This window comes from Camelus ferus, chromosome 7, assembly GCF_009834535.1.
Source record: "Camelus ferus isolate YT-003-E chromosome 7, BCGSAC_Cfer_1.0, whole genome shotgun sequence".
NCBI classification, from domain to species: domain Eukaryota; kingdom Metazoa; phylum Chordata; class Mammalia; order Artiodactyla; family Camelidae; genus Camelus; species Camelus ferus.
The window spans coordinates 61,350,143-61,367,567 of NC_045702.1; the positions used below are offsets into that span (position 1 = coordinate 61,350,143).

Sequence of the window (17,425 nt, forward strand, 5' to 3'; positions counted from 1 at the left end):
AGGGACTGTCACAGATTGTAAGTTAAAAAGGGAATCCTTGGCATCATTTCTCTTACTGAACCTTCAGTGTTTATTTGCAATAATTGCCTCTGATACAATCTTCACTTAATTCCAATGTTTTTAGAGAGGGTGGTTTATTTTTATGAAGAGTGTTTTCCTCTCAAAACGCCATTGGATTTAATTTATTTCCCAGGTTAATAGCTTTTATTAAAAAACTTTTTGTGTGTGTATTTTACAAAAACAACCTTAGGGCAGAGATTTATTCTGTTGCTACTATAGTCAGTTTCATATTGGGAAACTATGAGGAAACACTAAATGATCGGAGAGAGTATTTTCAGAAATCTCTAGTATGGAGATTATCCCTAACTGCAAACACCCAGAGGTTTTTGAGCTCTACTAGGTATCAGATTTTTTTTTAAGTTATTTCATTTAGTCCTCACGATAATCCTGTGAGATAAAATGAAATTCTAGGACTAACCCCGATTCCAGTACCACTCCACCCCATCCAACAAATTTTTCAACTTTTAAATTCACATTACTATACGTAAACAGCATTTCGGTATCCTTCGTGTAAGTTAAAAAAGGTCTAAGTGGGAGGGACCTTATGGGTTCCTTCTGTCCCTTAACAACTAATAGCCATTGTTCTCTCTAGAAATGCTACCAATCCAGTAACAGGGAACTAAATCTTCAGTCTCAGAAGATATATGTGTGAGATCAGAAATTTTATCCAAGTTTTTTTTACTTTCCCTGAACTAACTCGAGGTGAGAGGAAGTGAGAGGCGGAATCGGGAAAGAGAAGTTAGTCATCCTCCCTAGGTCTGGGAAGGGCAGTTCTACTGGGTTAAATTCGGGGTCGGACAACTGAGAGCAAGCCCCAGGGGGCGTAGCCCCAGACCCGAAGTCACACGCGGCAGTCCACGCTCCTCTCCCGGAAGCCCCGCCAGCTCCTGGAGCCAGGCTCACACCACGCCCCTGCCAGGCTCCCGGCCTCAGCCTGGTACTACATTTCCCAGAATGCCATTCAAGCCGCCTCGCAGAGCGCCGATAAGCGCCTTGAGTGACGCCATCAACCAGCGCGATGTTTAGACGCCACTGATGTCGTGGCGTTTCGCGGGAAGAAGTTGGTGTTTCGCCGGGCCCTGGAACTAGGACGCGGTCCGGGTGGCCTCTGGCCCTTTGCTACCCACTGCTCCGCCTGCCTGTTCTCCCGCTCCTCTAGCAGGATGAGGCGTACAGGCCTGGGTAAGAAGAGGGCAGAGATTCGAATTTCGGGGGCCCTAGAACTGGGGGTGCTGGGCGCGGGGACGGGGGAGGAAATCAGACCGGTCTCACGTTAATGAAATCTGAGCCAGAAAGCGGGGTGTATGGAGGTGTCTTAGGAGGCGGTGCCAAGTGGAAACACATTTGTCCCAGATCCTGGGGGTTTCCTTAAGTTTGGTTCAGTCCCAAGTTTGTAAGCCTAGTGGAGGAGGGGAGGATACGTACAGGTGCCAATTTAGTAGTCGAGTTTGTTAGTATAGTTGACTGAGCATGATGGTGGAACTGCCGAGTTTCCCAAAGTCCGTCTTCGGTTTCTCTTTACTAGACCTGGACGTTAGTTTCTTCAGGAGTGAAATTTAAAGAGTGAGTGTTTCATGTGAAGCACACTAATAATAATCTTACTAGTCTGATAACAGCGAATTACAAAGGTAAACGTACTTGTCATTACTGTTACAGGCCTTGGTATGTAATATCGGGGCCAAAGGCCATTTTACTCAGAACCTTTCTTATCTGAGCCTTTTTTCACTTTTAAGGCAGTAGAATGTGGTAATGCTTGGTGATTTAGCTTTTGTTCTTGACCTTTTGGCATAGTAAGCAGGTTCGACAAGCAGCAAGACTAAATTAGGCACAGGCACTTCTAATGGGCTGTTATAACAGCCCTTAAAACAGCATTTTTTGGTTCTGAAGCTATTAAGAGACAGTGGCGGGGAGGGAACCCTGCTAAATCAATATACCTGAGAAAATATATGAAATGCTTGAAAAAAGTTACCTTTTTCAGTTCTTATAGTAAGATGGAAAAAAAAAGTTTTTCAAAAGTTTCAGGTGTTTAAAATGAATGAAAATTGCCAGTAACTCTAGGCACATACATTGATGGGTAGATTGCAATATGAGAAACAGCTTTTGAAAAATGTAGTTTTTATGAATACTTGGATCATAGAAGGAAAGTTGGCCAAGTAAATTGTGGAGAAAAAAGAACACATTTTGAGCAAGTTGAGTTTTATATGCTGAAATGTTTTTCCTTTTTATCAATACTAATGACAACAAACATTTACTGTGTACTTGTGTAAGGTCTAGGTATACAGTCGTCCATGGCCCTGTTGGTGCTCCCCAAAGCTTCCAGTCTCGTTGAGGAGTAGGAGCATGTACAAGTGGTAGCTAGACATCCAAATACCAGATAAGTTGCTACAAGCAGGGAACGTCTCAGGGGTTTCTGAGACAGAGCACTCGGTACTCTGTGGAGAGTTGGTAACTTGAACTAAAACTTGAATAATGAAGAGTAGGAGAGGTAAATTCCAGTTGGAGGGATGACCCTGTCCGCCAACAACAACAATAACAACAAAAACAGTTGTAGGACTAGAATCTAGAATTATGAATGATGTGCTTAAGGGATTATGATTAAGCCAGTTTGGTTGAAGTGGGAGACATGGAACCAAACCACATTGTGGAGACCTTTGAGTGCCAGGCCAAGCAGCGTGAGTGTCATCAGGAGGTCCTTGGGCCCCTCTGAATGTTTTTGTGCAGCAGTGTGCCGTGATAGATTGCAGGAAGGGGCCTCAAGAAGTGGTGGTTCTCAGCTGACTGTACATTACAATCACCTGGAAGCCTTTAAGGCAATTGATACCCGGGCCCCAGTCCTGACTAATTAAATTCTCTAGGATTGAGTTTGTGCTTGTTTTTTAAGCTCTTCTGTAGTGGAGAGGAAAGGTGATTACTTAAGTGGCTGCTGCTGCAATTTACCTTGGTATGATGTGACATGATGTGACAAGGGCTTTATTCCCTTGCCTTTTATTTTATTTTTTTAAGTATCAGTATATATTGACCTGGAATTTTAAACTTGGAATTGTGAATCCAATAGTTGTTCATGTAGAGAAGCTTCCACTTTTCACACGACTCTAAATGATCTGGTTCAAGTATTGATAGAAACTATCCAGAAGTAGCATTTGTCTTATGGACCAGGGCTGAGGATCATCTTTGGCACTCATTAGCTTTCCCACAGCTCTTCATAGCAGTAAGTCACACAAATAGAAGTGGCTAGGTTTGGAATAACAACTCCTATTATTTTATTTATTTGTGTATTTATTTACTATTGGAGGTGGATGATGGTGTGAGGGAAAATTGTCTATTCTCTATTAAATAGAAGAAATGTGCATTGAAAGATTTCGGGGCAATGAGTTAAATTAGAATTCCACTTTTAATACATGGAACAGTATGGAAGAACTCTAGAAATTAAAACAGGCCCAAAATAATAATAATAAAGGAAATAAAACAAATAGGCATTAATTTGAAAATGAAGTCCTTGGTGAAGTTGTCAGGTGATTCAAATCAGCCAGTCAGTATGACTTAATTGGACAAGTGCTATATATGCAGAACCTTAGTCACATCAAACATGAGGACATTTTTCTTTTAAGGATTTTGTTACTTATTAGAGTTTGTACAGAGAATCACTGATTAATACAGTGAGAATGCATTCTTTAAATGATTATTTTAATTGTGAAGTGAAGGAAAATATGTCTAGGTGACATGAGTCCTTTTCTAAAAGCACATTTCGAGAGCTTTGTGGATAGTGTGTCAGCAGTTGAGGGAAAATTTGAGGAATGTGACTCTCCTCAGGAACATACTTGTTGAACATCTTGTTGTGGTTTTTGTGGTGGTGGAGATTGTCTGGTACATGTAAAGTACTCATTAGGTACAGAGGGATCTAGAAAAGGATGAGACACTGCCTCTGCCCTCAGAGACGCTTATGAGTCCATTATTGACAAAGACAGGCACATTCAAAGTTGAATAACAGTAAATTCAGTTTCTGTTCATTAATAACTCATTTACAGGTATTTATTGAGTGTGCCTTACTGTGTGTATGTGTATGTTTCTGGGGGATATATAGCCATGAGCAGAATTTAGTTTTTGCCCTTTGAGTACAGTCTAGTGTGATATTAGTGTTATGTATAGTCACAGCTATAAGAATTCAAAGGTGAGAGTTTTACTTTTTAGAGAAAGTGAGACTTGTGCTGTGCCTTGAAAGGGCTTCAATTTCACCCTCCTTCAATAACCAGTGCTGCCTGCTACTTCCTGTCCTTCCATCTCTTACTGTCACTGCCATCCATCCATCTTTTGAGTTTATGGAGACACTAGTTTCTGCATCATCCCTTTCCTCTATATTCTCAGGTTTCTGTTGACACTACTTCAATCCTTGTCCAGTCTAGTACCCACATTCCACATCTTCACCCATTCTTTTGGCAAGGAATCTGAATGTCTTGGGGCTCTGTTCTTCAGCAGCCCCAAAGCTGTAGACCTCCAACTCTCGATGAATCAGTCCAACCATCCAGCTTCTGGACTAACTCAAGCTCATAAGTTCTTCTGCAGAAAAAATCATGCATCTGGGAGAAAAATCACTCTACAGCATATTGCCTCAGCCAGGATTGTTTTATTCCTGTAGTAATCTTGTGTAGTCCTAGTCACTTTCCTCCGTTGTTCTCTTTACTGTTTTTTTTTCCCCCCAAATGACCACCATTCTTCAAAGACAGGCTTTTCTTTTAATGAGAAAATTGATAGTGTCAGTTGTTTTTTAAAAATTGCAATTAGATAACACCCTCAACTATGCTTTCCTCTCAGTCCTCCAGCATGTCAGCATTCACTGTTGAAAGCTCACTCCACCTGTTGGATTGCCTGATGAGTATCAAGTACCATATTGGGCAGTGGCTAGGACTATATTCCTGTATTCTCAATGCTGTGCCCTAGAAGATGAGCTCCAAAAAGTAGCACCTAGAAAGAACAATGAATGGATCTGATGCATGATAGCTTCTCAAATACTTATTGAAGAATGAATGAATCGCCCTCTTAAGTCTCAGCTAATAGTCTCCATGAGTTATTCCAACTGTCTTATGTTTAAAAGGAGCAGATGCCAGTAAAGGACTCTCCCTTTGCCATGAGCTCCATCCCACTATATTATCCTTATGTTTTATTTATTATTTAATTATTTTATTTTGGTGGGGGGAGGTAACTAGGTTTATTTTTAGAGGAGTTACTGGGGATTGAACCCAGGACCTCATGCATGGTAAGCAAGCACTGTACCACTGGAGCTTATACCCTCCCCCCATCCCGCTATATTATCCTTTCTCCCTTTCCCTTCACAGCCAAGCTTCTTCCGTAGGTAGTTGATGTTAGTACTTTTAGATCTGTTAAAGGTTGTGTAGTTTTATGGAATAGGGAATGTATCCTGAGTATCCTTACATATCAGTGCCTGTTTCATTGTCTTGTGGGCAGTCAGTAAGCAGTCAATAAATGTGTTTTGAACTGAACTCAGTATTCTTTGCTTAAGAGATGGTATTAGAATTGTTCTGATCTCTATTTGGTTATGAATTTTTTAAGTTCATTTGGAGTGTGAATATTATAGACATACGTGCTGGTCTGCAACGCCCTCCAGGGGTCTTTTTCGGTTCTTTCCTGTCAAGATTTCCAAAGTGCCTTATTTTTTCTGTAACTCTGCTTGTGACTCTGATCCTTGCAGGAGAAGGAGTACCTCCTGGCAACTATGGGAACTATGGCTATCCTAACAGTGGGTACAGTGCCTGTGAAGAAGAAAATGAGAGACTCACAGAAAGTCTGAGAAGCAAAGTAAATGCCATAAAATCTGTAAGTGTATAACATATACTTCTTAATTTATGTATTTATATACATATATATTTTATACTTAGAAGTTCATAACTTTTATTGGTATCATACTAAGAAATACAGTTCCCCACATAGTGCAGTTCCCCAAAGTTAACAATTCAGAGACAATAAAGCAGCTATGGAACTAGATAGCCCAAATCACCTGACTACTTTCTACAACTGCCATTCACACCAGGGAAGGAAATTTCCAGGAGAAAGATGCTTTCTTCTAACAAGGCACCTAAATTATCAATATTTTAGCTTAGAAAAAAAATCAGTTTAATCCTTTCCCTCTAAATGTTGTATTTTCTAATATTGCTTAGTTCGCAAATCAGTGTCTTTTGTTTAAAATGACCATGAAAAACAATACTCATTTCAGAATGTAACAGTCTCTGGGCTGAACACAATTCTATTTTCCAAAGACTAATGAAATGGCAAGTAAGTTTTAGCAACATGACTCAAAATTAGATACCATTTGAGCACAAGTTAGAAAATGTGGCCAATCAAAACATATGGTACACCTTTGTTTTTTAAACTGCAGCTGTTTTGGGTAGTGACAGTAACGTCCCAGAGCAGTCCTTCTTCCACCCCAAAGCAGCGCTGCTTCTGACTTTTCTTCCCGACTTGAAAGCTACAGATCTCAGTCTTTCATGTTTCTGCCTTTGTGCTTCATTCACATCAGCACCAAGTTCCAAGCTTCCTTCTTTTTTCTATTTCTATCACCTGGTTGTCTTAGGTGAACTGTTGAGAAAGCCTGTTAATCTGTCTGTTCCTAATTTTTTGCACGTTCTGGTCTGAGCTGCACCCTGTGACCACAGTTGTCTTTTTAGAGTAATTTTTTAAATTGCATCCTATGTTCCCAGTAGTCTTCATTGGCCTCACATGGTGTAAGAAATGAAGTTCACACTGTGTAGCGTGATCAAATAGGTTCTGCAGAGGTTGTCCCCAGCTTTTCAGACCTTACCTCCCACGCTTGCAGAATGTGGACGTGCTTTCTTTCTGCCAGACAAATGAGAGTGCTCCTGTGTCCTGTGCACGCTGTCATTCTCCTGCTCCCGTAACTGGAGCTTTGCTTTAGGTACCCCGTCCCCACTGACATTGGCTGAAGTCTTGCCCATCTGAAAGGCTCCTCCCCATTGCACCATCCCTTTTCTAGGCTTTACCTGATCACCACATAAAAGTGTCTTTTTCCTTATGAACATAAGACCATTTGTACCACTTTATAGTTCTTACTGTATAACGGTCTGCACTGGAATTATTTATGTGTAAAAGAAATTTACCAGAATGTAGGGTATTCTATTGTACTTATTTTTATATTCTACATAGCACTAACGTAATTCCTTACAGTTATATTGAGTTAGTACGTATTAAATAAAGGAATTATCGAAAGATAATTCTAACAGTGATTATTGTGATTGAGTCTGCGTTGAAATAAACATGTTATATATACACTTAGAGAGCATTCAGTAGAAGCTTACGTTGCCAAAACTTAGTTGGCATTTCATTAGTCTGTGGAAAACAGAATTGTATTCAGCCTGGAGACTATTACATTCTGAGATGAGTCAAAGTCATATTAAATCAAAAGGAGTTGATCTATGAACTAACCACTATTGTATAATGTTAATCACTTAGAAAACAAAACATTTAGAGGGAATTAAAAATTGAAAGATTTTTTTAAAAAATGTAACACTGATAATTTAGCCTCCTTTTTAAAAGAAAGCTTTTTCTTCCCTGAAAATGTCTTTCCTTGGCACGAATGACAGTTGTAGAACTAGGTGATTTGGGCTGTCTAGCTTTATAGTTGCTTTACTTTCTCTGAATTGCTAAATTTTGGGGAAAAGCTCATATTCTGATCTACAGAATTTTAGTATGTCTTTGTGTCAATATTATCCCATATGCTTTCCACATAAAGTAAGTTGAGGACAGTATTTGCAATGGTATGCCAAGGTTTTTAGTAGTGTATTTATTCAAATATCTTAGATGTGAAGCCTTTGATGAAATTGTCATGTAAAATATTAGATAGGTTTTGGTTTGAATAGCAGCTGTAATAATCATTTATAGTATTTCATTCAGATTCAGCCTCTTTCCTGCATAGATTCAAGATGTGGATAGCACTAACTCGTAATTTTTTTTTCTAATTTAGTATCATATAAAGAAAAATAGCTTTAGAACTTAAACAAGTAAGCAATTTAGGCATATACTCAAAGTTAATGTCACATTTCATTAGGAAAATACTACTTACATTTGGATCTGAATTGATAATACGGCAATTTGCATACATCTTTTAAAATGTAAAGGGGGAGAGATACAAACAAATGCTATTGTGTGAATAATAGAGAGAGAGAAAAAAGACTGCAAAGGTAAGAGAATCAGAAGTATGTACCAAAATTGAAAGATGGAATTGAATATTAAGATGAAATCAAAATGAAGAGCAGGGCATGTCCATAGTTGGGAAGGAATAGAAATTCTTAATTTTATTTCCCATTAATTTCAGTGGGAAAAGCATCAGAATAAGAGAGTATATTTTATATTTTTTGAATACAGTTTTATTTGAGAAAATGTTTATGCTTAGAGTGGCATTACTGTTTTTACTTTAACACTTAAATACATTTATATAATTATATGCTTTCTTTTTGCAGCTTTCTATTGAAATAGGCCATGAAGTTAAACATCAAAATAAATTATTAGCTGAAATGGTAAGTGGTTAAGATTTTAACTTTAACAAACTTGATCTGTTTATCTTTTTTTGTTAAGAGGGTTAACAAACTTGATCTGATGTTCTCAAATTTAGCCTGTTAATAAGGAATAAGTTTTAACTTTTATCCATATTGAAATAGATTTAAAAATCGTAAGTCTTGGATTCCTATCCATTTATTAATTGGTTTGAAATAGCTCTTGAGATTAATTCTTGCCATATTTTTTACATTTTGCGTCTTGCCTAACACATACAAGTAGGAGGAGGACGTGGGAGCCACTGTATCTTTAATCCTGTGTTTAGAAGCGCTGTTAGAGCTCAGGACAAATGACTGTTTTGAGCCTTGTTAAAGGTCTCAGTGGATATAGACTGCCAGGTAATCAAAAGCACTTTATATTCAACCAGCCAAATGTCTTTCACTTAATATAAACCTGTTTCTTTTGCTTGATCTCCTAAGGATCACTTTGAACAAGTCAGTAAGATTTGAACATAGTAACATTCCCAAGCCTTTTTCTCTAGTCTAAACAAGCTCAGTAACATACACCTTTTCTTGTTGGAGGCTCTTTCCATTCTCTAATGCTTATGTGGGATGTCGGACTCCTGAACCTTCCCTACTTTCTCGACATTCCTTTAATATTGTACTATTCAAAAAGAAACAGCACTGAAAGGAATCTCCTTGTGAAGGTCATGCATTAGGATCACTTGAGGAACTTTCTGAAAATATGTATACCTGGTTCTCACTCTAAGTATCCTACGTACCTCCCTCTATTTAGGGAGGGACCTAGGGATATGTATTTTGAAAAAAGCATCCGAGGTGATTCTGAGGTATAACCCCAGTAAGGTGATGCCTCATTCTAGTTTTGATTTGCATCTTTCTGATAATTAGCTATATTGAGCATCTTTTCATGGGCCCCAGTTGGCTACCTGTAATGTCTTCTTTAAAGAAGTGTATATTTAGAGATTTAGAAAAATGTTTTTGATATTAAGCTCTATGAGCTATTTGTATATTTGGGGTTTCTTTTATTTTATTGAAGTATAGTCAGTTGACAATATTGTGACAATTTCTGGTGTACAGAACAATACTTCAAACATACATCAATATAAATATATTTATGTTCATATTCTTCACCATAAATTACTGCAATATATTGAATATAGTTCCCTCTGCTATACAGTAGAAACTGGTTGTTTATCTATTTTATGTATATTAGTTACTATGTGGAAAAATTGAAACTGATGCCTTCCCCACCCTTTCCCCATTGGTAACACTAAGTTTGTTTTCTTTGTATATGAGACTGTTTCTGTTTGTAAATGAGTTTGGTTTTTTTAATTCCATTTATATGTGATATCAGATGGTATTTTTGTTTCCTTTTCTGGCTTAGTTAACTTAGAATGACAATCTCTGGGTCTAATACCGTGCTGTTTCGTAGCTCTGTAGTATGGTCTGAAGTCTGGGAGGGTTATTCCTCCAGCTTCATTCCTTTCCTTCAGTAATGCTTTGGCAATTCTGGGTCTCTTGTGATTCCATATAAATTTTACCACTATTTGTTCTAGTTCTGTGAAAAATGTCCTGGGTAAGTGGATAGGGATCACATAAAATGTGTAGATTGCTTTGGGTAGTATGGCCATTTTAAGAATATTAATTCTTCCAATCCAAGAACATGGGATATCTTTCCATTTCTTTAAGTCATCTTTAATTTCCTTGGTCAGTGTTCCTGTAGTTCTCCGCATGTAAGTCTTTCACTTCCTCAAGGGTCAGATTTATTCCTAAGTATTTTATTTTGGGGGATGCAATTTTAAAAGGGATTGTTGCTTTATGTTCCTTTTCGGATATTTCATTGTTAGGGTAAAGAAATGCCACTGATTTCTGTATGTTAATCTTGTATCCTCCTACCTGGCAGAATTCTTTTTTTTTTTTTTTTTAATTTTTTTTTTTAAGTTGAAGTACTGTCAGTTTACAATATTGTGTCAATTTCCATTGTACAGCACAATTCTTCAGTCATACGTGAATATATATATATTCATTTTCATATTTTTCACCCTAAGCTACTACAGGATATTGAAAATGTTTCCCTTTGTTGTACAGTATAAACTTTGTTAATCTATTTTATATGTACCACTCAGTATCTGCAAATCTCAAACTCCTAGTTTATCCCTTCCCACCCCCGTGGCATCCTGAAGTCTGTATTCTATGTCTGTGAGTCTTTTTCTGTTGTATATATAAGTGTATTTCTCTTTTTTTAAGATTCCACATATGAGTGATATCATATGGTATTTTCCTTTCTCTTTCTGGATAACTTCACTTTGAATGACAGACTCCATGTCCCTCCATGTTGCTGCAAATGGCGTTATTTTATTACTTTTTAGGGCTGAGTAGCATTCCATTGTATAAATAGACCACAGCGTCTTAATCCAGTCATGTGTCGATGGACATTTAGGCTCTTCCCATGTCTTGTCTATTGTAAATAGTGCTGCTGTGAACGTTGGGGTGGGTATATCTTTTTGAATTACGGTTCCCTCTGGATAGATGGCCAGGGTGGGATTGCTACGTCATGTGATAAGTGTATACATAGTCTTTTGAGGAATCTCCATGCGATTTTTTATAATGGCTGCACCAGACTACATTCCCACCCAGAGTGTAGGGGAGGGAAGGGGAGAAGTCCCTTTTCTGCACAGCCTCTCCAGCATTTATGGTTTGTGGACTTTTGAATGATGGCCATTCTGACTGGTGTGAGGTTGTAGTTTTGATTTGCGCTTCTCCAATCGTTAGCAATATTGAGCATTTTTTTCCTGTGCCTGTTGGCCCTTGGTATGTCTTCATTGGGGAATTGCTTGTTTAGGTCTTCTGCCCATTTTTGGATTGGGTTGTTTTTTCCTTATTAAGTTGTATGAGCTGTTTATATATTCTGGAAATTAAGCCCTTGTCAGTCTCATCTTTTGCCAGTATTTTCTCCCATTCCGTAGGTTGTCTTTTTGTTTTGCTTATGGTTTCCTTTGCTGTGCAAAAGCCTGTAAGTTAAATGAGGTCCCACTTGTTTATTTTTGCTTTTATTTTTATTGCCCGGGTAGACTGCCCTAGGAGAACACTGCTGAGATTTATGTCAGAGAATGTTTTGCCTATGTTTTCTTCTGAGAGGGTTATAGTGTCTTGGCTTACGTTTAGGTCTTTAAGCCATTCTGAGGTTTTGTGTGTGCGTGGGCATGGGGGTATTAAGGAGTATTCTTAACTTCATTGATTTATGTGCTGCTGTCCAATTTTCCCAACACCATTTGCTGAAGAGACTGTCTTTACTCCACTGTATGTTCTTGCCTCCTTTGTCAAAGAGTAATTGACCAAAAGTTGGTGGGTTTATTTCTGGGCTCTCTGTTCTGTTCCACTGATCCATATGTCTGTTTTTGTACCAATGCCATGCTGTTTCTTAGCTCTGTAGTAAGGTCTGAAGTCTGGGAGGGTTATTCCTCCAGCTTCATTCCTTTCCTTCAGTAATGCTTTGGCAATTCTGGGTCTCTTGTGATTCCATATAAATTTTACCACTATTTGTTCTAGTTCTGTGAAAAATGTCCTGGGTAAGTGGATAGGGATCACATAAAATGTGTAGATTGCTTTGGGTAGTATGGCCATTTTAAGAATATTAATTCTTCCAATCCAAGAACATGGGATATCTTTCCATTTCTTCAAGTCATCTTTAATTTCCTTAGTGTTCTGTAGTTCTCCGCATGTAAGTCTTTCACTTCCTCAAGGGTCAGATTTATTCCTAAGTATTTTATTTTGGGGGATGTAATTTTAAAAGGGATTGTTGCTGTACGTTCCTTTTCGGATATTTCATTGTTAGTGTAAAGAAATGCCACTGGTTTGTATATGTTAACCTAGTATCCTGCTACCTGGCCAAATTCTTTCATTAGCTCTAGTATTTTTTGTATATAGCCTTTAGGGTTTCCTGTATGTTGTATCATGTCATCTGCATATAATGACAGTTTTTCCTCTTCTCTTCCATTGTGCATCCCTTTTGTTTCTTTTCCTGGTCTGATTGCTGTGGCTTGGATTTCCAGTACTTTATTTAATAGAAGTGGTGAGAGTGAGCATCTTTGTCTTATTTGTGATCTTAGCACCAAAGCTTTCAGCTTTTCATCATTGCGTATGATATTAGCTGTGAGCTTTTGATATATCTCCTTCATTATGTTGAGGTAGGCTCCCCCAAGCCCACTTTCTGGAGAGCTTTTTCATTCATTCTGTTGAATTTTATCAGGAGCTTTTTCTGCATCTATTGAGATGACAGTATGTTTTTATTTAATTTGTTAATGTAGTTGATCACATTGATTGATTTTCAGATATTAAAAATATTCTTGCATCCCTGGGATAAATCCCACTTGATCATGGTGTAGGATCCTTTTCTTTTCTTTTCTTTTCCTTTTTGCAATTGAGGTTCAGGTGATTGTACGTGTTACCTTGCACATGCTAAATCACTGAGCTATATACCCACTCCTTTATGATCCTTTTAATATTTAGTTGTTGTCAGTTTGCTAGTATATTGTTGAGGATTTTTGCATCTCTGTTCTTAAGTGATACTGGCCTGTAATTTTGTTTTTTGGTGGTATCTTTCTTTGGTTTGGTATCAGGGTGATGGTAGCCTCATTGAATGAGTTCAGAAGTATTCCTTCCTTGGCAGTTTTTTGGAATAGTTTCCAAATGACAGGTGTTAACTCTTCTCTAAATGTTTGGTAGGAGTCGTTTGTGAAGCCACCTAATTCTGGACTTCTGTTTGTTGGGCGTTTAACTGATTCAGTTTCAGTAGTGCTGACTGGTCTGTTCATATTTTCTATTCATGATTCAGTCTTTGGAGATTGTACCTTTCTATGAATTTGGACAATTTTTCTAGGATTTCCATTTTATTGCTGTATAGTTGCTCATAGTAGTCTCTTATGATACTTTGTTATTTCTTTGGTGTCAGCTGTGACTTTTTAATTTCTGAATTTATTTCAGGTTTTTCCCCTTTTTTGTTGGTGAGTCTGGCTAAAGGTTTATCAGTTTTGTTTATCTTTTCCCAAACAAGCTTTCAGTTGCATTGATTCTTTTGTTTTTTTTATGTCTCTATTTCATTTATTTTTTTTCTGATTTCTTTCCTTCTACAAACTCTTTTTAATTAATTAACTTATTTATTTTAACACTTTTTGTTGATTTATAATCATTTTACAATGTTGTGTCAAATTCCAGTGTAGAGCAGTTTTTCAATTATACATGAACATATATATATTCATTGTCACATTCCTTTCTCTGTGAGCTACCATAAGATCTTGTATATATTTCCCTGTGCTATACAGTATAATCTTGTTTATCTATTCTACAATTTTGAAATCCCAGTCTATCTCTTCCCACCCCCCACCCCCTTGGCAACCACAGATCTGTATTCTATGTCTATGAGTCTATTTCTGTTCTGTATTTATGCTTTTTTTTTTTTTAGATTCCATAGAGTCATCTCATATGGTATTTTTCTTTCTCTTTCTGGCTTACTTCACTTAGAATGACATTCTCCAGGAGCATCCATGTTGCTGCAAATGGCATTATGTTGTCGGTTTTTATGACTGAGTAGTATTCCATTGTATAAATATACCACTTCTTTATCCAGTCATATGTTGATGGACATTTAGGCTGTTTCCATGTCGTGGCTATTGTAAATAGTGCTGCTATGAACATTGGGGTGCAGGTGTCATCCTGAAGTAGGGTTCCTTCTGGATATAAGCCCAGGAGCGGGATTCCTGGGTCATATGGTAAGTCTATTCTTAGTCTTTTGAGGAATCTCCATACTGTTTTCCACAGTGGCTGCACCAAACTGCATTCCCACCAGCAGTGAAGGAGGGTTCCCCTTTCTCCACAGCCTCTCCAGCATTTGTCATTTGTAGACTTTTGAATGACGGCCATTCTGACTGGTGTGAGGTGATACCTCATTGTAGTTTTGATTTGCATTTCTCTGATAATTAGTGATATTGAGCATTTTTTCATGTGCCTATTTGTATGTCTTCCTTGGAGAATTGCTTGTTTAGGTCTTCTGCCCATTTTTGGATTGGGTTGTTTGTTTTTTTCTTATTAAGTCGTATGAGCTGCTTATATATTCTGGAGATCAAGTCTTTGTCGGTTTCATTTGCAAAACTTTTCTCCCATTCCGTAGGTTGTCTTTTTGTTTTACTTATGGTTTCCTTGGCTGTGCAGAAGCTTGTAAGTTTCATTAGGTCCCATTTGTTTATTCTTGCTTTTATGTCTTCTAGGAGAAAATATTTGAGAATTCTGTCCGATAATGTTTTGCCTATATTTTCTTCTAGGAGGTTTATTGTATCTTGTCTTATGTTTAAGTCTTGATCCATTTTGAGTTTACTTTTGTGTGGTGTAAGGGAGTGTTCTAGCTTCATTGCTTTACATGCTGCTGTCCAGTTTTGCCAACACCATTTGCTGAAGAGACTGTCTTTATTCCATTGTATATTCTTGCCTCCTTCGTCGAAGATGAGTTGACCAAAAGTTTGTGGGTTCGTTTCTGGGCTCTCTATTCTGTTCCATTGGTCTATATGTCTGTTTTTGTACCAATACCATGCTGTCTTGATGACTGTAGCTCTATAGTATTGTCTGAAGCCTGGGAGAGTTATTCCTCCAGCCTCTTTCTTTCTCTTCAGTAATGCTTTGGCAATTCTAGGCCTTTGATGGTTCCATATAAATTTTATTATGATTTGTTCTAGTTCTGTGAAATATGTCCTGGGTAATTTGATAGGGATTGCATTAAATCTGTAGATTGCCTTGGGCAGTGTGACCATTTTAACAATATTGATTCTTCCAATCCAAGAGCATGGGATATCTTTCCATTTTTTAAATTCTTCTTTAATTTCCTTCATCAATGGTTTATAGTTTTCTGTGTATAATTTTTTCACCTCCATGGTTAGATTTACTCCCAGATATTTTATTACTTTGGGTGCTATTTTAAAGGGGATTGATTCTTTACTTTCTTTTTCTGTGGATTCATTGTTAGTGTAAAGAAATGCAACTAATTTTTGAACGTTAGTTTTGTAACCTGCTACCTTGCTGAATTCTTCGATCAGCTCTAGTAGTTTTTGTGTGGACCTTTTAGGGTTTTCTATATATAGCATCATGTCATCTGCATATAGTGACACTTTTACCTCTTCTTTTCCAGTTTGGATCCCTTTTATTTCTCTCTCTTGCCTGAATGCTGTGGCTAGAACTTCCAAGACTATGTTGAATAGGAGTGGTGATAGTGGGCATCCTTGTCTTGTCCCAGATTTTAGTGGGAAGCTTTTGAGTTTTTCACTGTTGAGTACTATGCTGGTTGTAGGTTTGTCATATATAACTTTTATGATGTTGAGATATGTTCTCTGTATACCCACTTTGGTGAGAGTTTTTATCATAAATGGGTGTTGAATTTTATCAAATGCTTTCTCTGCATCTATTGAGATGATCATGTGGTTTTTGTCCTTTCTCTTGTTGATGTGATGTATTACATTGATTGATTTGTGTATGTTGAACCACCCTTGTGTCCCTGGGATGAACCCCACTTGGTCATGATGTATAATCTTTTTTACGTGTTGTTGGATTCTATTTGCTAATATTTTGGTGAGGATTTTGGAGTCTATGTTCATCAGTGATATTGGCCTATAATTCTCTTTTTTGGTGGTGTCTTTGCCTGGTTTTGGTATCAGGGTAATGGTGGCTTCATAGAATGAGTTTGGGAGTATTCCCTCCTTTTCAATCGTCTGGAAGAGTTTGAGAAGGACTGGTATGAGTTCTCTGTATGTTTGGTAGAAATCCCCGGTGAAGCCGTCTGGTCCTAGACTTTTATTTGTAGGGAGGTTTTTTAATTGCTATTTCGATTTCATTTCTAGTGATCGGTTTGTTCAAGTGGTCAGTTTCTTCTTGATTCAGTCTCAGTGAACAGTATGTTTCCAGAAACTTGTCCATCTCCTCTAGGTTATCCAGTTTGGTTCCATATAGTTTTTCATAATATTCTCGTATGATATTCTGTGTTTCTATTTTATTTGTTGTAATTTCTCCATTTTCCTTTCTTAATTTGCTAATTTGTGCTCTCTCTTTTTTCTTCTTTGTGAGTTTGGCCAGAGGTTTGTCGATTTTATTTACTTTTTAAAAAAACCAGCTTTTGGTTTGGTTGATTTTTTCTATGGTCTTGTTAATCTCTGTTGTATTTATTTCCTCTCTAATCTTTATAATTTCCTTCCTTCTGCTGCCTTTCGGAGCTTTTCTTCTTTTCCTAGTTCATTCAGCTGGTGGGTTAAATTGTTTATTTGAGATTGTTCTTCTTTTTTGAGGAAGGCCTGTATCGCTATAAACTTCCCTCTTAGCACTGCCTTTGCTGTGTCTCATAGATTTTGAGTGGTTGTGCTTTCATTGTCATTTGTTTCAAGGTATTTTTTAATTTCAGCTTTGATTTCCTCATTGACCCATTGTTTTTTTAATAACATATTGTTTAATTTCCATGCTTTCCTTTTTTTCTCCTTTGTTTCTCTGTTGTTGATTTCTAGTTTCATGGCATTGTGGTCAGTAAAGATGCTTGAAATAATTTCTATCTTCTTAAAATTGTTGAGGTTTCTTTTGTGCCCAAGTACATGATCAATCCTGGAAAATGTTCCATGTGCACTTGAAAAGAATGTATATCCTATTTTGGGGGGTGTAATGCTCTGAAAATAGCCACCAAATCTAATTTTTCTATTGTATTATTTAATCTCTCTGTTGCCTTATTTATTTTCTGTCTGGAAGATCTGTCTAGTGATGTTAATGCGGTGTTAAAATCTCCAACTATGTTTGTATTCCCA

The 17,425-nt window shown here is 37.4% G+C and overlaps 1 protein-coding gene across 1 annotated transcript in view; it reads left to right on the forward strand.

Annotated features, from left to right (window-relative positions):
* Positions 1-83: 83 nt before the first annotated feature.
* Positions 84-17,425, forward strand: part of BET1 (Bet1 golgi vesicular membrane trafficking protein) — a 27,982-nt gene continuing 10,640 nt past the window's right edge. Inside the window, exons 1-3 of the mRNA XM_032483989.1 lie at positions 84-1,242; positions 5,765-5,889; positions 8,547-8,603. Of these exons, the coding sequence (XP_032339880.1) occupies positions 1,224-1,242; positions 5,765-5,889; positions 8,547-8,603 (201 nt within the window). The 5' untranslated portion in view covers positions 84-1,223. The remainder of the gene's footprint in view (positions 1,243-5,764; positions 5,890-8,546; positions 8,604-17,425) is intronic.